The 20348-nt window shown below is 37.3% G+C and overlaps 1 protein-coding gene across 1 annotated transcript; it reads left to right on the top strand.

Annotated features, from left to right (window-relative positions):
* Positions 1-358: 358 nt before the first annotated feature.
* Positions 359-20346, top strand: LOC123700900 (protein pigeon). Its single transcript, XM_045648305.1, has 14 exons — positions 359-566; positions 654-1070; positions 1219-1358; positions 2554-2685; positions 4708-4881; positions 5351-5528; positions 5874-6178; positions 6481-6657; positions 8627-8839; positions 9654-9803; positions 11686-11882; positions 12627-12841; positions 14295-14501; positions 19062-20346. Exons 1-14 carry the CDS (start codon positions 506-508, stop codon positions 19208-19210), a joined length of 2715 nt encoding a protein of 904 aa, XP_045504261.1. The 5' UTR covers positions 359-505; the 3' UTR covers positions 19211-20346.
* Positions 20347-20348: the final 2 nt, after the last annotated feature.

Below are 20348 nucleotides of genomic sequence, written 5' to 3'. Positions count from 1 at the left end.
TATATATTTTAGAGTGAATTAAGGTTAAGGTTTTCAAAAATATAACAAATGTTACGAACAATTCAGTAAAAAATATTTTTTAAACATTTATTTTGAATTTTATTAGTATATTTTGTATATTCTCTTCAAAATGTTATAATGTTTCTTATTGTGTGAAATTTTAAATAAATTTGTTCGTACAAGGTTTATATTACAGATAATAATTCCGTAGAATGAAAAATAATTCTACAGCCAAATAAAGTTTTGTGATTGGTCGATTAATGCGATTGGCAATGGTGTCGACTGCTTGTTATAATTTTGTTTTGTTTTTATGTTGGCTGTACTGCTGCAACTATCTTCACTCCAATGCACAGCTGGGCACCAGCTGATAGAAAATTAAGTCAGGAAAAGTCGATATCTGTTGACGAGAAAAGGTTCTGATTATGAAGTATTATTAAATACTTACGGTTATCGTTATAATAATACTGTGAAGTGAAGTGAGATAATTTTCTCAAACATTGTAATAATGACTTCTCATAATTTAGCCGTAAAGCTTTGCGGTGTCTTACAATCACAAAGCGATGAAGGTATGTTACTGTTTCAATGTTTACCCATTTTTGTCGGCAAAAACAACTTATTCTGAGTTATTAATCACTTCAAACACACAATTCCAGAAGTAACAGCTCGCGAGTGGCGTCTAGTGGGCCAAGAACAAGATGGGTCACAAATTTTGACATGGATATCGACACGCGAAAGCAAAGACGTATTAAATATAGGCGTGTATACGAATAAGACAAAAAGTTTGAAGACCCTTTATACCTTTGAGGAGAAACTAAACATAATACAGGCTTCTGTAAATTCGTCGCATAGTTTGGTTGTTTATGTGGTCAAAGACATTCCTACAGTTGCGAATGAAGAGCCCATTTATCGACCATATCTGGTTGCAATCCTTCCTGACAAGGTGACTGGACCTGAAGAGGTAGAAGAACAATCCACGAAACAAATAATGGTGCAATATGTGTATGGAAAGAGCAATAAGTACAGTCCTGGCATAAGAAATGACAGATTCATATTGTTCAAGCATTTAGAATGTAAGTTTTTAATGTGTAACAAACCTTTAAATCCAAGTATTTTAATTCTCTCGTATATAAATTATAGTGAGTAATTTAGCTATATAAAACTGTACCTAGGTATTCAGTTTTCAATCTATTACACATTTTTATATTAATATGTTTTTAGGTATTAAAATATACAGGACACCAATGTTTCTAAATGAATGTGATGATGGCACAGACAAGTGGGGTTTCGATGGTATTTATCCGGAGCCAGAGACAATTGTTCATGTTTTTTCTTGGGCCCAATGGGATTGTGTCAATCAAGTAAGTATGGTATACATTTAATCTATACTAATATTATAATTTATAAAGCTGGAGAGTTTGTTTGAACGCGCTAATCTCAGGAACTACTTGTCCGTTTTGAAAAATTCTTTCCGTGTTAAATAGCCCATTTATAATTTATATATATATAATCATGCAATGCGGGTGCAACCGCAGAGCACAGCTAGTTAAATTATAATAGAATCAGTATGGATAGGTTATTATGGTGGTCATAAAAATAATAATAAAGTACCAATAACAAAGTAAATCCAGAATCTTTCCTTCTAACTTTATCAAACATATAGTTTTACATTTGAATACCAATATATTGATATTGAAGTAGATTTGATGTATTTTTTATGTTTATTTTATTCAAACACTGGTAGAACATCAATTAATGATTGCAAAAATTTAAACTCAACAGGAAGAATTAATATCTGACTATACTAATCTATATATATATATATAAAAATATATTATAGCTCTTTGCTTTTATAATTATTTAATATATCAAGTTTTCAAATTGTGGATGTCTGAAGCTGTTATCCTTGAATGCAATAAATTAATTAAATACCTACAATGTCTTCATAACGACCTTATTTACTTCTAATTGTATGCTTCCTGGATATAATTAAATTATGAGAATTATATTGATGTTGACATCTTGTGAGCAGTCAATCATAAATATGTATTTGTATACTTACTTTATTTTTTAGATTATAATAAAATAAAATAAATAATTAAAATATTAACAAAATCAAAATTCTTCGTGTTATTTTTACACCAGTTTCGTAAAACTTTTTACAAACTAAAAGAGTGATTGCATAAATTTGGCTAAATATTAATGGCTAAAGAAAGTGTTAATGCCGAAAAAAATATTTTAAAAATAATTAAACATTAACATTCAATACAGTTGTGTTAGTTATGTACTATACTTGTTGACATATCATTGGCAGGTCATTATTACCTTTTCAACTTATCATTAGGAATCCATTATCATTTATGAATAATATTTTTGTGATGGATTTATTAATTTTCAAAAAATAATCAACATTTTTATTTTGTCTTTTCTTAAACTTGTGAGATATATGTACTTTACATGAGTATTCATCAGCTAGTTTTTTTTAGATAATTCATATGCCTGAGTGAAAAAGGCTTTATTTTTATTTACATTAAAAGCATTCTACGTTTTTTATAGGTTCTATTCTACATCCACTATCGAGCGCCAACTCAAAGCTTTGCTGAGGACGAAGAAGAGAAATCTCCAACTGAACTGACGCCAACACTATCAGCATTACAGTTTCACGCTGATTTGCCTCATGAGACTGTGGTAAGAAAAATAATTCTAATAGCCTTTGTTTTGCAATAACCCTAGAACTTCAGAATTTTTTGTGTAAAATATTCAAGTAGTTTTGCACATAATAATATATCCCTTATTCCCTGTGTGTGTATTATATTCATTTTCACCATTACCAGAAAATTATTGATGTTCCTTAAATGTATTTGTGTAAATCTTAAATGTGTGTGTGTGTGTGTGTTATGAACTACCTACGTCATAGACATAATTTTCTTAAAACTAATGAATAATAGCGTAATTTACTAATTTTATTTACTCTGGCAAGGCCAAATATATGAAAGATATTATTTAATCTTGAGAGGCCCATGAAAGCCCATAATTATCATGCCCGTAAACAGAATTGATGAAATTTTCCTAAAAAAATAAAATTGTTTCAAGTTGATATTATAATCTCAGGCAGACGGAATACATTTGAATACATACTTTAAAGACTGAGATGAGTAGACAATGTCATTCACGTTTTGTGATAAATGATGCGTTATAATAAAAAATGAGAGCGTTAGAATCAGCTCCATATATTATGTTGATTTTGATGTTGGGTAGATGTTTGTACTAGACAGTTCTTATCCGTTGCGGGTTCTGTAGTTTTTCAGGAATTATAATGTAGAACTGTTCTTAGAAGATGGAGTCACGTAGGCATAGAAGTAGGTAGGTAAAACGCGTTTCAATAAAGAAACGAATCTTCAATGGCGTTCAAAGCTGACACTGACATATGGTAGAGTCAGTAAAAAATAAAATAAAATTAATTATTTTAAATTGTTTATTGACAAACTTTTTTGTTATGGTATTTGTGTATTTATATGAATTATCATATTTGTAACGGATACAGAATGCAACAAAATCCCCATAATACACGTAATGAGCCCATAAAACTGAACAACTTTTCCTAAAGAACACATTTTGTCAAATTCCAATAAAACATTATTTACTATCGCAAATACATAATTGTCATTGTAAATTATTTATGATAATCCTATTATATCGTTTCTTTCTACTTATAAAATAAATATAATGTCTATAAAATAAGAAATAAAAAATTATACCAGAACCCAACGCATCACCTTATGACTGTTTTGTTTAGAATACTTTGACAAGTTTTTTGTGATATCTGATATTGTAGAATTCTAATGCAAACGTGTTTGCGTAAAAACTAAAATTACTGTATGCAGAGTAATTATAAACTGACTCATTTTAATATGAACATATTTTTTTCAAAGTCACGATCATGATAATTATTTGTTTAATCGGTTAATTAATTAAATACGTTATTAACGGTATTCTTTATGACGTCATTAATTATATACTAATAGTGCCACCTATAAAAATATTTATTTAATATCAGGTGACATCATTTTTGCGAAAATGAATTGAAGGACGATTAAACCTTCCGAAGTTCCGAGCGATCCAATTTAGCATATTCATAATTTTTTTTTTTCATTAAACAAAAAAAAAAATACTTAAACGTGCATTTTGGAATTTTTAGCAATTACATTTATTATAAAAGAGAGAGTAAGAAAGAGTTATTTATTTGGACAAGGGATTTTTTTTTGTCCTAGGCTCTAAAAATACATCCACTCTTGTATTACCCTTGCTAATATTTCGGACAGCGTGATTTATCCGATCATATTTGAATTATTTGAAAGATTATGGCATGACGATGAGTTCACCTGCGCCTGCGCCTCCCATTGACCTCGTCATAATATTTTATTCAGTCCAATTTCCAAAATATATGTATGTATTCCAATCGTGGGTGAGAATTTTCATCAATATGTTGTTTAAGGTATATGATATATCTAACTGTTGTTGTTGTACTTTGGTCGTGAAATTATTCCACTGAACTCAAGTTATTAAATATACTTCTTCACTTTAGCATTAATAATATTTAGCAATACATAATTATGTACTACTTAACTGCCGAACGATTGTTACCATCATTCGTTTCAATGGGTAAAAAATATTTTATTTTATTTTATGAAATAAAAAAAAACTTTTCAGCTTAACATTCCCCTGTCTCTGCCGCACATGCCGGGAGCGCATGGCGCGGCGTCTGCCTGCGGGTCGTATGAAGATGACCCTGTACCTTTACGGGTACATGACTGTAGCCTCGACCTATATATCATTTGCGATCAGCGAGGGATGCTGTGCGTTTGTCATCATTATCTTTACAAGGTATGAGTGTGAACTTTACAGCTAAATATTCCCCTGTCTCGTTGCGTCAGTTTGCAGGTCGTATACAGATAAGGCTGTACCTCTGCAAGTACATGACTATATAGTCATGGCATGGACCAAAAAACGATAGTTTCGAGTTGAATATTATCTCTAACCAGCGGGTACTGCTGTGCGTTTTACATCTTTAACTTTACAAGGTTTAATTAACTTAATTACAAAAGAGCCAAAAGTGATTCGATTCGATTTGCTATATTTCTGTTTCGTGTGTGTTAATTTTTTGTTTCATATTATAATTGTTTCAGGATCGGAATTGCGCCTTTTGCTTTAACGTTTTCAACTTTGTAATTGACGTATTGGTCAATTAAAATACATAGTTAAAAACGTTAAATCAATAAATTTTGAAAGAATTGGTTAATATTTCATTTCCGGTAGTTTTAATTTAATATTTTAATGTAGCTATTATTTCCAGCCACTAGACGACTCGACTAGTTCTCTTGTGCTGGATGACGTGGATCTGAAAGACTCGGGTGTGAACTTCGCATACTCTGTGACGCTATTACACCACGGTTGCGTGGTGCACAATGTGGTGCCTGATCTGCCCTGGTCTTTGGCCAAGTCTTTACGACCTTCGTATACATTGTATGCTGGTAAGTGAAAAAATAATAATATTGAAATGTGTCATATTTTTAAGGAATTCTCTTCTTCTCTATGTATAAAAGTAAATAAGTATTTTATATGTTTCATACGATATCATTATGAAAAGCTTGAAAACATCTGTAACATATGAATTTTTTTAACTCGAGACGTAATTTTTTTTCTTAATCTTTCTGCAATTTATATTTTTAAATTTCAGAAGTGTCATTCCACTTATTGCAATTGACACTATTAAAAAAATGCCTACTGTAATAGTTCCAGAGATTTGCCTGTCCAAACTAACAAACTATCCTTTCAGTTTAGTTACATTAGTATTGATGAAAACATTCTCTTCACAGAGAACCACTTGCTCGTACACATACCAATGCTGTTCACGCACCTAATCGACATAAGCCCACACCACGAACCATGCTGCCACATAGTCATGCCCTCAGAGAGTACAGAGAGTGGGCCCAGTCTTGCCCCACTTGTGGGCTGGGGGCCACACACTATGGTGGACTTGAACACTTTAGATATTGTTACTATGAACGTAGCGGAGAAGGACTTGGCTGCTACGTTCAAGAGCGATACGGTGGTGGAGAATAGATTGGGTGTCCTGCATTATTTAGTGCAGCATGAGGGCAACACGGATCTGGCGGAAGATGTAAGTGTTAATTTAGTGAGATTTTATGTTTTTATTTTTGTGAGGGATAAATTGTATCATGTCGGTATTATAAATATTATTTTTTCGAACTTTGATTTGGTTCTAGAATAATGTAAATATTTGACACTTTAGAATATTTTTTTTTGGAATGATGAATCCATACACGATCGACAATCAAAAAATAAATATTTAATATTGTTGTTTCGTAATTTTTTATTTGTTTGCTCCTGTCTTTTACATAAAACAGGTAACATTTATCTTTTTTCACTTGTGAAACTAATTTTACAAAAACGATTTTCTAGCTAATATCCTGGCTCTGCGTGAACCAAAATGACGGTCTAGGCGGTCTACAAAAAGTAATGCAGGAGTATTTAGTAGGCACTACATACGCAGTGACGCGCCGCTCGCTGCCCGCCGCCGCCGCTACTCTTATGAACTGGCTGCCGTTCACTTTGCACTTGAAGTTTGGTGATGTTAAGGTGAGTATAATTGTTTTCTTTTTTAACGTGATAACGTTTTTAAAATCGTTTTAGTCGGGTGACATGTTCAGAAACTTGTGTCACACCAAAACCTCACGAGCGCGACCGCAGGTAAAACGAGAGAGAGACGGACCGATCTCCCGTCTCATCTCGAGCGCTGCCACGAATAAGACGTTATCACGTAAACATCTCGATCGTAAACCTACTTTACAAACAACAAATTTTTTTATTATGCCTTTTTTAAAGGACCGGGATGTATGGTAATGAATTACTAAATTTTTGAAATAAAAGATATTATTATTTTTTCAAATGTATATTTTTCCAATTATAAAATTGAGAGACAATTTAAAGTACGTAGAGTGGTACGGTTGAAGTGCGAATGCATGTTATAGCAAAACAAAGCCCTGTGTCATATCGCCCTCTTCGTGGGCGCACGCCTCATACCGTAGCTGCGTCAGTATTCAGTAACATTGTTTATTGGAACGAAGTTTCTTATCGCGCGTTGTGAAAGGGGGCGAGACGTAAAACGTTAAGACAAAAAGTTGTAACGACACTTTTTGCTAGTTGTAAGCCGTTTAGCGTGCGCGTGTTTCTCTGAAAGCAAGTCAGTTTAGTAACTCCGGTCTCACGTCTTTTTGAAGTGAAACTTCTTTATCGGGGCTAGACAAAAATTTAGTGTAACGTTTTTGCATTACGCGCCATATTTTTTTTTATTTTACAACCTTTACAACTTGATCATTAGGAATTTATTACCTCTATTGTTCAAACAAAAATAAGTTACCGACTTTAAGAACGTGCCGACAATGTAAGTACACTATTGTTTCTTAGCCCATTGACCGAGCCTTGCCGGATCCGACCGCGACACAATAGATTTTCTATTGTATCTATGATTCCGGGGGCTGAGGGATTAGAAAACATTTTAGGAGTATACGATAATAAATCTGTGACTCACGTAAACACGTGTTTGCTTGATTGGTGTCAGGTGTTCAATTATAATTTTGTGAATTCAAAATTTATAAGAATAAACCTCAAACTCTTTACGTCCAATCAAAATCCGCCTAAGTCGAAATCCTTAAAACTCTATAACTCGAATTTTTTGGCGTCTCCCTTGGTATTCGACTTATAGTGGTTCTACTGTATATACATATATTTTTTGTAAATTGATAAATTATTGAAGTGAAAGTTTTTTATCGGGGTTGGAAAAAAATTAGTGTAACATTTTTTCGTTACGCGTGACATTTTCCCGTTACGCGCCATTTTTTTCTTATCCCTATAGCGACGAGCGTTTTAGGTTAACTTTTGAACTAATGCACGAGCGGAGCGAGCGTGTTGCAGCAGCGGCCGGTAAATATTTAAATAGGTAGTGAGGAGCGAAGCGATGAGCATCTTAGGTTAATATTTTGAACTACCGCACGAGCCGAGCGAACGAAGCGAGCGAGTTGCAGCAGCGGCCGGTGTAAATATTTAAATAGGTATTGAGGAGCGAAGCGACGAGCATCTAAAGGTTAACTTTTGAACTACCGCACGAGCCGAGTGAGCGAAGCGAGCGAGTCGCGGCAGTGGCCGGCGTAAATATTCAAAAAGGTAGCGAGGAGCGAAGCGACGAGCATCTTAGATTAACTTTTGAACTACCGCACGAGCCGAGTGAGCGAAGCGAGCGAGTCGCGGCAGTGGCCGGCGTAAATATTCAAAAAGGTAGCGAGGAGCGAAGCGACGAGCATCTTAGATTAACTTTTGAACTACCGCACGAGCCGAGCGAGCGAAGCGAGCGAGTTGCAGCAGCGGCCGGTGTAAATATTTAAATAGGTAGCGAGGAGCGAAGCGACGAGCGTGTGACTAACGTATTTCTGTAATATTGTATATAGTAAATTATTTTTTGAAAAATAAGGACATAAAGAAGTTTCACTTCTTACGTGTGTACTCTAGTACACGCACACATTTTTATTTTTTATGCATGTGTCCTGTGCAGGCGGGCGCGGTGTGCGTGTCGGTGTCGCAGGCGGCGCTGTGGCGCAGCGCGGTGGCGGCCGTGGTGCTGTCGCCGCGCCAGCGCGTGAGCCAGTTCGCGGAGGACGCGTGGACGCGCCTGTGGGCCGCGCTGTGCGCGCTGGCCGCGCCGCGCGCGCGCCTGCAGCCCGCCGCCGTGCTGGAGCGCCTGCGTGTGAGCCTGCACTGCTACCAGGTGAGCTGCGCCGCGCCAGTGCGCGCCAGCGCGGGGACAGCGAATCAAGAAATACCGTAACGAAAAAACCTCACGCTCCCCACTCCGACGGGTGGAAGTGTGGCTTGAAGGCATAGCATGCAATAGCTTTACCGCGGCAGTCCTCGAGTGCCACACGTCGTTTTTTTGACGTGACAACGTCTTATAAATTGGTTTGCCGGGTGACACTTCAAGAAACTGCGTTACGCTCCGCTCACGTTATGCGCTCACAATGAGAGCGAGTGAGAGGCACGCGTCCCTTCCACTCGGGCATGGTTAGCCCGCCTAAGAGCGAGAGAGACAGACATAAAAAGTCGTTGTCACGTAAAACTTTCGCCCGTATACCGACTTTACAGGCAACCAATTTTTTTGTAATTGTAGATTTTAAATTATAATATTCTGGAATGATTAGTACTGTAAATACCTACTTTTTATTTTATAGCGGGTAACTGAGCTGGTGAGTCGCGTAGTGGTAAGCGACCACCACCACCAATGAAAATTTATTGAAGTGAATTTCAAAGGGGTAAGAGATAGAGAAACGAATTGACTGCAAAGAAGGAAGAAAAGTATACGGACGCTAGTCCACACTCACTCACTCATTCACACACTCACTCGCGAGAACTGTAGTAATATTCACAGGCTTCACGTCGCGTTGCTGTCACGTAATGTTCACGTCGTCATATTTCACACCGATTTTCTGTGGGGATCCATCTTTCTCGGTGCGAACTTGCCAAATTCATGCCCTTACACGTGCTACTCGTTTACATATTCCAAGTTCACTAATACGCATCCACAGCCGGAAGCGCTGTCCCGCAGCAGCACGCCGCTGTCCCCCACTGCGGCCCCGCTGGCCCCGCGCCGCGCGTCGTTCGCGGCGCAGGACGCCTTCCCCTTCGTCGAGCTGGACGTGTGCACGGCCAGCAAGCAGGAGCATGTTATAGCTGCTGTGAGTTATTAACTTATATGATAAAATTGATAATTTAAAAAAAGACTAATTTTACGCTACTCAATAATTGTCTTTATGACGTCATCAAAATGTAAATTTTTTATAAAAGTAGTTGGATGGTATTTTGTGAGTTACTTTGTTATTAGAATGTATGGGTACAAAAAAGTGAAACGTGGTATGAATGTTTATAATCGAATTATAACCACGTTTCTCGGTGTAGTTCTTCGTCTGGGTTGTTGCTGTTGCGTTACATACTAACATTATTATAATTCTAGTTTACGTGCAGTCTGCAGAGAAATCGACAGAATATCTTGTATTATATTATATTCTAAGGCTGGTTGCAGAACTTGACCGACCATCAGTGAGTACCGTCGGTCCTGACGATACGCATCAACAATGTTTATGACCAGAGGCGGCTCGTGACAAAATTTTATGGGTGTTCACTTGAAATAAAACACTGAAAATACCTACATGGTTTAAGTAATTAAAAAATTACTTATAAAGGAAATGCATAGGTACGTCTTTCTTTTTGGTGTGCAATAATATCTATAACTTGACACAATCTAATAGCCTTCGTAAAATATGTCTGTTTTTATCGACACGGTCATTGAACTCGCGTATTGACTTTCGGTACGCGGAATCTGCTTTACGAATGTCTTGTCGTTCGATAGACGCCAATTGCAGTTCATTGAAATGGTACCTACCGAGATTGTGAATGTTTTTTCATCTTGATTGAAAGATGAGCTAAGTCGTCAACGCCCGTTTCAGTCCAAGCACTCTCACCTCCGCCGGCCGCGCCCGCTTCAAATAAAAGACACGGAAAACAAAATATTTTGTTGCTTTCATGTTCATCACAACCACACAACCACGGTGTTTTCACATATTATTCGGATTTAAACACACGCGTATATGTTTTCGTTTTTGTCGTACATTTTTGCGTAAGGTCAAGTCCAGGCCGTGGCGGTCCCTTAGCTTTCAATTCAAGCCGAATTTGTAACGTTTTAACACACTTTTTAATGAACGCCCCATTATAATTGTCCATTTTAACACTCACAAGTAATACTGATAACTACAGGCTATTTCAACAGTCAACACGTATCTTATGATTTTAATAAGAAAATTCCCGAATATACATTCGCGCGCGTGCAAGTTGACTAGAGTGTTTGTTTATATAGTTTGAGTGGCAACCTCGCGCGCAATCGCTGTCTTGTGGCGCGCGGTAAAAACGAACCGGCAACGTTTGCGGGAGCGGCGCTCCGAATTTTGCTATTTTTTCATAGAAAATCTTCTGTTTCACGCGCAGGACTCTGACAAAACTATCTCTTTCACTCCTATTGGATTTCGTATTAGAAAATGTACTAAATATTTTTTCATTGGAGCGCAATCATCAGCGCTCCGCTACGCGCGTTATTATTATAGTATTATAACTACAGGTGTATGGAATGATGGAATGATGGATATATTCATTGGTATTGCCAGTAGTTTTTTACGATTACGATTGATTTTAAATAGTAATAATTAATATTAATAATGAAATTAAGGAGTATGATTTTATTATAATTATTTATGGGAGTTCACTGCACCAGCGCTCCTTAGGGCGAGCCGCCTCTGTTTATGACTTGTATACGTAGTATATTATTATTAGTCTGTGTTTATGACTATGACACTAATACGCGTGCGTATGGTCGTTATAGCTATGAACGGTGTCATGAATTTCCATACATATGACAAGCGCGACTGACGTACGCACTGATGGTCGGTCAAGCTCTGCAACCAGCCTAATAAACTGTTTTTTGTATGTTTATAGCAAGAATAATCATTTCGTTACATTAAAGTGAAAAAAAAAAATAACTGTCATTCCATTGTTTAAATTAAAATTTAGAATTTACGCGCCGTAAGCGTGCACCTGATGCGCGAAAGCAACAACGGCAGCGCTGGAGCGCTTGAAAGCGGAATCCACGCGCTCGCAACCCGCTGGGCCGCTGCACAACTGGACGCGTCTAGAGCGCTCTGCCGTGCAGCGCTGAAAGCGGCAGCTGCGATACCGCTTCCGCACCAACCGCGCGGTTTTGCATACGTGTATGATTTGTGTGATCTGTTGTTTTGGGTTTTCATTTTCATTTGTTGTTTTTTTTTTGGTCGCTTGGTTTTGTTGGTTATTTGGTTTCGCTAAGTTTTTTGTTTCAGCTGTCATTCATTTTCATTTTTAACCGACTTCAAAAAAAGGAGGAGGTTATTGTTTTGTTTGGTTTTGATTTTGTTCACGGTGTGCGTGTTTTTTTGCAGTTTTTTTTTTGTTTCATATTAGTGTAAGGCAAATCTTAATGTCAGTGTCCGTATTATAACATAAGTATCCAATCAGATTGAAAAAAAAACCATGTGTAATGAATTCTATCGAACTAGAAATCATTCTTTCTTCGGGTCGTGGGTTCGATTCCCACCCGGGGCAAATATTTGTGTGATGAACATAGATGTATGCTCTGTGTCTGGGTGTTAATTATCTATATAAGTATTTATTTAAAATTATATATGTATGTTTATCAGCCATCTGGTTTCCATAACACAAGCGAAAGCTTAGTATGGGATCAGACTGTGCCGTGTGTGAAAATTGTCCAGAAATATTTATTTATTTATTCTGTACAAGTTATTTCGTTTTGTGTTGTTGTGATAACTATTCATCAATTTTAAATAATGCTCATTTGTCTATGCTAAAAAAACAATACCTCCCTTTAACCAAATTTTATTCTCAGATCAATAAAAAAACCATTGAAAAGTACAAAATTTTCACCCTAGGTACCCATTTACTTTTTTATATCCATACAGAGATGAGCTAGAACCGAGTCACGCGTTGATTCTCTTCAAGCTGCTAGAACAGTACTACGTGTCTACGGACTCGCTCGCGTTCCCACTGCCGCAGGGCTTCAGTTCGTTCTTCACGTATCTCGGATATAAGACGCTACGGTTCCATGCGTTCGCGCAGTACGTACATCGGAACGTGTTTGAGTTGCAGATTGACGTGCTGAAGGCTATTATTGCCAGTGAGTATGATAGTTTATGTTATGGTTGTTGAAGTTATACTTCTTTTGGCGCGATGGAGAAAAATGATGAGAGTGAATTTTTACGATGCGCGCGCACACCGACACCTAAATTTAACAGCATGAAGTTAGTTCTAGGTGGTATGAAAATTGATAACTATGTTCAAGTTGTATATTCTAGTATTTCTTTTTCCATACGCCAAAGAAGTATAACTTCTAACGCGTGTACATAAGTACACACACTCTTTTTTTTATGATGAAAACAGTAATTTTAAACTTAGAATGTTTTTGTGATATGGTCTAAAAGTTATAATTATATCTGTCAGTGTGACATTACACGCATATGCATCTAACATATATCTTATGGTGATGTCACACCCCGGACACTCCATACAAAATGATTGTTTTGACAGTCACACTGTAGAGACTGCAAATGTGTGTGTTAACGCTTTATGGTTGGCACATTTGTGACTAGCGTAAAAAAAAATTCGCGTTTTTCTGATGAAATACATCCGTAAACAGCACAATATTTAACCATTTTCTACGAAAAACGATAATCACAAATCCAAAATAATAAAATTACTTTATGTCAATTTGATTAATGTTGTCAATCTTCGTTGCGTTTCGTCTAAGACGTCGTTGGTATCGTCCTTGCGGGGAAATGGGTACCATAACATGTCTGATCGTGCGGGGTGAGGTAAGTGTTTAATTTTGGCGGGAGGCGGAGAGTGTCCGTTCTGTAGCGTTTAGCTACTATTATGTATTCTGTGGTGATGTTTGAAAAGATAACAGTGTGCAGACAATTATTATGAAGTGTCTCAACACAGGACGCTTTTTGTGTTTCATTCATTTCACGCATATTACATACTAGCTTCCGCCCGCGACTCCGTCCGCGCGGATGTCGGTCTTCGCGTGGATGGTTATTTCTCCATTTTGAGTACCTCTGTCAATAACATCTTATAAATACCTATTGGACCCAATTCCCAAATACGGCTAGGCCTATAATAATACGCAACGTGTGTTCGCGGTTCTACGGAACAACGTCTATGGATAAAACTGAAAAATTAAGATTAATTTTTTTCTACGTATTTTTCCAGGATAAAAAGTATCCTATTTTACGCCCAGGATAATAAGGTATAATTATACCAAGTTTCATCGAAATCGAACCGCTAGTTTTCACGTGATGCCTTCACATACAGACAGACAGACAGACAGACAGACAGACAGACAGACAAAAATTTTTTTAATCACATATTTGGGTTTGGTATCGATCCAGTAACACCCCCTGCTATTTATTTTTTCAATATTTTCAATGTACAGAATATACCCTTCTACAGATTTATTATATGTATAGATAGAAAGTAGCAATCACCAGATGAAAACTCGATTTCCAAGCAAAAAAATTAAAACTATGATTTAAAACAGCTATGTCATCTCTATTAAAACAACTACATAGGTAAAGACGACGACAGCACATGCACAGTGAACAACAAGCTGCGTCTGATACAACTAGTGGGGGAGGGGCGTGGTCGTAGGGCACTAGCGTCTTGGCCGAACAAAGCTGCACTTGTGCTGCGTGCGAGAGACCATGCGGCTGCGCTATTGAGTGGAGTCACTGCGCCTGCGCGGGACCATCACCCGCATCGACCTATTAAGGATACTGGTAAGTTATTGGAGAAATGAAAATAACTTTATTTGTTAACTAGCTGTGCCCCGCGGTTTTACCCGCATTGCTCCGATCCTGTTGGTCTTAGCGTGATGATAAGCTATAGGATAGCCTCGATAAATGAGCTAGGTATCTAACACCGAAAGAATTTTTCAAATCGGAACAGTAGTTCCTGAGATTAGCGCGTTCAAACAAACTAACTCTTCACCTTTATAATATTCGTATAGATTTATTTATTTAACACACCAATAAAGTTGTATAACCAAGAAACCTTAAAAACTATTTTGAAAGAAAAGTGGTCAAGTGCGAGTCGAATTCAAGCACAGAGGGTCCGTATAAACCTTTTTTTATATGTTGTAGCTGTAAATTTACCCTTTTCACAATTTTTCCCTTATCTGTGTTTTAAGACGTTGCTTCGCACCATATTTCAATAGTCCAAGATCCCAGAGCGATAAGACATAACTTATTTTCTAAAAGATGAAACTTTAAGTTCTCAGTAGTGTCTCATGTACTTTGTATACCTGCGTGTTTTTGAAGTTTGCCCAGTGACACCTGGGCAGGTACCAGGTGAGAAAGGTGACTAAAAATAAGAGTTACTTTACTTAAATTTAGATGGCTGATTTTTAGATATATTTTATAGAATATCATTATTATAATCAAGATTTAGTGGATTTTTGGTCATTCCAATTTGTCTGACTGATTAAATATAATTTTGTAATAGTTATGTTGATAACATATTAAAAAATCAGACATTAAAAAATAAGTAAAGTTTATATTTTATTTTTGGTGGAGCTTTATATGAGCTATTTATGGCGTGTAGTGCCGCTCACGAATAGCACTACTCCATCTCTTCCCGTGGATGTCGTAAAAGCCGACTAAGGGACCTCTACCGAGAGGCGGGCAGCAGCGCCTCTTGAGAATCATACCACCATACTGCGATCACCAACACGCCTGTCAAGCGTGGTGATTATGGCAAATTCCCCCCATAATGTGAATCAAAAATAAAAACCATGACAAGTACAACTCTAAACCCCCGGCCCCCAGTACCCGGCAGCCCCGCTATTCCTGGCTACGATAGCGGCCATGGTCACGGCGGGGCAGGGGGTGCTAAGAATCTCCGGAAGAGATACGGCTATCAACGACGACGACTTGACCTGGCAACGTATAAGTTATAACACACGTACTCTGCGGAATGACGAGAAAATATACGAACTGGAAGAAGAAATAAGCGGTTTGAAATGGGATATTATTGGATTGTCGGAGGTCCGAAGAGAGGGAGAGGACACATTGATTCTTAAATCTGGAAACTTATTCTACCATCGTGAGGGTGACCAAAAGTCCCAAGGAGGGATTGGATTCCTTGTTAATAAGTCGCTTGCGAACAATATTTCTGAGATAGGAAGCGTGTCGGCTAGGGTAGCATATCTTACACTCAAAATGACCAAACGGTATTCCCTGAAAGTAATACAAGTATATGCACCGACGACAGCTTATCCAGATGAAGAAGTAGAATCCATGTATGAAGATATCGCTAAAGCCATTAAATTTGCTAAAACACATTATACTGTGATCATGGGCGATTTCAATGCGAAAGTGGGCACAAAGAATGCAGGCGAGACAAGGATTGGACTTTTTGGAACGGGAGTCAGGAACCCCAGAGGACAAATGCTTTTGGATTTTATGGAGAGAGAGGGCCTGTACCTGATGAACTCATTCTTTAAAAAACCGAAGCAACGAAAGTGGACCTGGATTAGTCCAGACGGATCTATTAAGAACGAAATTGATTTTATTCTTTCCACCAAACGACATATATTTAACAACGTCTCAGTGATTAGTAGGCTTAAAACTGGTAGCGATCATCGTTTGGTTAGAGGAACGTTAAATATCAATGTTCGGATGGAAAGATCGCAACTAGTCAGACCCACTTTTCGTCGTTTAAATCCAAGTTTCCAAAAACAAGAAAGCTTTCAGCTCGAACTTCATAATAAATTCGAAGCGCTACAAGACCTTGATTCTGTCGACGACCTAAATGACTCCATAGTAAAAACTATATATTCAGCTGGTTTGACGCATTTCAAGGCGCCCCGCAAAACTAAAAACCAAAAGATCTCGGAAGCAACTCTAAAACTCATGGAAGAACGTCGCCAAATGAGGTTACAAACGTCGACGGACAAAGAACATTACTCACAACTTAACAAGCAGATCTCCAGACTCCAAGTCACTGAGATATGATATTAGGAAAGCTAACACGATCCACATACAAGATACAATTGAGCGAAATAAAGGCTCCAAAGTATTTGCAAGGGATCTCCGCATCGGACATAGCCAGATGACTCAGCTGAAGACCGAAAGCAATGTTCTTGTCTCGTCCAAGTCAGAGATGCTAGGAGTAATCGAAAGATATTACAGCAATCTATATGCTTCACAGGTCCAGCCGCCAACGAATGAAAAAGATAAAAGAGCCAAGCTTACTCGCCATCATACCGATGATATCCCAGATGTTAGCTTGTATGAAATTAGATCAGCTCTCAAACAAATGAAAAACAACAAAGCCCCAGGGGAAGACGGTATTACAACTGAACTACTTAAAGCTGGTGGAAAACCAATACTACAAGTCCTACAAAGGTTATTCAATTCCGTTATCCTGAACGCTACCCCACCAGAGTCGTGGAGCAAAAGCGTAGTGTTGTTTTTCAAGAAGGGTGATAAGACACTCCTAAAAAATTATAGACCTATCTCACTTTTGAGCCACATATACAAGCTTTTTTCCAGAATTTTGACAAACCGCATAACACGAAAATTGGATGACTCCCAGCCTCCCGAGCAAGCCGGTTTCCGCAAATCATTTAGTACCATGGATCATATCCACACGCTGCGGCAGATTATACAGAAGTACGAAGAGTATAATCTGCCGCTCTGTTTAGCATTCGTGGACTACGAGAAAGCGTTTGATTCGGTGGAAACCTGGGCTGTACTTCAGGCTCTTCAACGATGCAGAATAGATAGTAGGTATATCGAAGTACTGAGAGGATTATATAACAAGGCCAATATGACAGTCCGTCTCCAAGACCAGAACACAAAATCAATCCCTATACGAAAAGGCGTACGACAAGGAGACGTGATCTCACCCAAGCTCTTCACTGCCACCTTAGAAGACATCTTCAAGCTTCTGGATTGGAAAGAATCAGGGATAAACATCAATGGGCGATATCTCTCTCATCTTCGGTTTGCAGACGATATAGTTCTCATGGCGGAATCTCTTGATGACCTGAAGAAAATGCTAGAAGACCTCCATAAAGTATCTCAACAGGTAGGCCTAAAGATGAATATGGATAAAACAAAGATTATGTTCAATGCCCACATCGAAGCTAAACCTGTCTCTCTGGGATGCTGTGAACTCGAAATTGTCAAGGAATATATATACCTGGGACAAACGATCCAGCTAGGTAAATCCAATTTCGAGAAGGAGATAAACCGCCGAATCCAACTAGGATGGGCAGCTTACGGGAAGCTACGCACGATCTTCTCGTCAAACATACCGCAATGCCTAAAAACAAAAGTATACAACCAGTGTGTGTTGCCAGTTATAACATATGGCGCAGAGACATGGTCGTTTACAAAGGGCCTGATAAATAAATTAAGAGTGACCCAACGAGCTATGGAGAGAGCAATGCTCGGAATTTCGCTGCGCGACAAGATCCGCAATACGGAAATTCGCAGACGAACGAAGGTAACTGACATTGCTCTCAGAATCTCCAAACTAAAATGGCAGTGGGCAGGCCACATAGCCCGCAGGACCGATGCTCGTTGGGGAATACAGGTCCTTGAATGGCGACCAAGAACCGGACGGCGCACTGTTGGACGCCCTCCCACTAGATGGACGGATGATATAGTTAAGACAGCTGGGCGCAGATGGTTAAGCAAAGCCAAAGATCGGCAACTGTGGCACAGTATGGGGGAGGCCTACGTCCAACAGTGGACTTATCCGGGCTGAATGGATGGATGGATGGATGGATGGAGCTTTAAAGCGTCTGACAAAAGTTTTGGTCCATGAAAAGTGAATGATATTCTATAAAATATATCTAAAAATCAGCCATCTAAATTTAAGTAAAGTAACTCTTATTTTTAGTCACCTTTCTCACCTGGTACCTGCCCAGGTGTCACTGGGCAAACTTCACAAACACGCAGGTATACAAAGTACATGAGACACTACTGAGAACTTAAAGTTTCATCTTTTAGAAAATAAGTTATGTCTTATCGCTCTGGGATCTTACTCTACAATATTTGAATATCGAAACGATCCTATAAGGGTAAATAAAAACCAATTATATCGCTTCATTTAGCGTTTGAAGCGATAGTATTGGTTATTTATTTACAAACGCATTCCTCGGTACACATCCTCGCACATTATTGGACCAAATGGAAAAGCACTCTTATAGGATCATTTTGATTTTTCCTTTTGTGGCTCGGAACCCTAAAAAGACTATAACAATTAGAACAACTTGTCTATTATTATTGTTATTTATCTTTGTATTAACTGTCTATCTCACTTCACAGGTATAGCAGCTCTTCCATCAGGTGAACGTCTATCTCCATTAGATACATTCCTGGATCTCCTCACAGCCAAAGCGAGCCTCAACGAATTGGACTTTAATCTGATCATAGAGGCCACTTTAGCGTCTGTGCAGCAAGACGTAACTGTTTAGATTGCAGTCAGTATTGTTGTTTTATCTGTACTATTTTACATTCAGATAAATAATCTGTATTTTAACTATTTACGATTTTTTTCATTTGAATCCATTATTGTTACATAAGAAGTATTGTTTATTGTTAATTTTATTTTGCTGTACAAAAGTTATTTTAGTAGTTTACTCTGTTATCTATGATTTTAATGTCAAAAAATTATTTATTTTAATTTTAAAATGTTGTAACTATGTTACGGTAAGGTAAAAAGTAAATGTAGTAATTTTTGAAAATATTTTAACTTATTGCAATCTTAGTACTAAGTGATTTTTAGCCCTTACTTAATATAATTTTTAAAGTTCAAAGTTTTAGAATTAGGCTATTGATCTCTTTTAAACTATTTATAGGAAGTTAAGGAATTTTTTTCACAATAAAATGGTTTAATTAAAAAAAAATGTTTTATATATTTCATAAAACAAATATAATATCATTTATTGGCACAACAATGCACTTTAAAAATTTCTCGTGAGGTAATAGTATTCCCACTTAATCTGCAAATCAAGGTGACAGAATCAAAATTAAAAAGTATTATTACAGATCTTATAAGTATTATAGCATGCAATATGTTAACATATTGCATTTATGAGAAATGTGGCGGCCATACAAACATACAAAGGTTAACACAATTAAAAAAAAAGTGCAGTATTTTTCATGCTGGTATTATTTTTAAGCGTTAATTTGACTACTATTAATTTATATAAATTTATAACTAATATAAAAAATTCGATCACGAGGCGGGACTCGAACCCGCATCCTTTCGCGCCATTCCGGGGCAAATGCTTGACCAACTCGGCCACTCGTGACCCAGTACTATTAATTTCATAAAGACTAAAGCCAAAAGGTTAATGTTGTTTTTTTTTGTTTCAACAAAGTGCAATGCGCAAGTTTTTTTACTGCGTGATTAGTTTTAGGATAAATGCATTTTTACCTTAACATTAGTGAATACAAAATTAAGGTCAATGTTAACCATAATTTGTCTTAATAGTTTGTGTCAGCACAAATAATTTATTATATACTGATGTTTAAATTATAATTATTGTAGATTTAATTTTTAACATTCCATTGTGATTGCAATATTTATTGATAAAATAAAAAAATGAT

The sequence above is a fragment of the Colias croceus genome, chromosome 1 (assembly GCF_905220415.1).
Source record: "Colias croceus chromosome 1, ilColCroc2.1".
Taxonomy (NCBI): domain Eukaryota; kingdom Metazoa; phylum Arthropoda; class Insecta; order Lepidoptera; family Pieridae; genus Colias; species Colias croceus.
Note: the sequence above shows the minus strand (reverse complement) of the source record. Positions and strands in the feature narration are given on the sequence as shown.

Excerpts from the sequence above, each read along its gene's own strand:
- LOC123700900 (XM_045648305.1), top strand. The coding sequence starts at position 506 with ATGACTTCTCATAATTTAGCCGTAAAGCTTTGCGGTGTCTTACAATCA. Across the intron at positions 6,658-8,626 it reads TGAAGTTTGGTGATGTTAAG|GCGGGCGCGGTGTGCGTGTC; the intron begins GTGAGTATAATT and ends TGTCCTGTGCAG. Across the intron at positions 12,842-14,294 it reads GCTGAAGGCTATTATTGCCA|GTAAAGACGACGACAGCACA; the intron begins GTGAGTATGATA and ends ACAACTACATAG.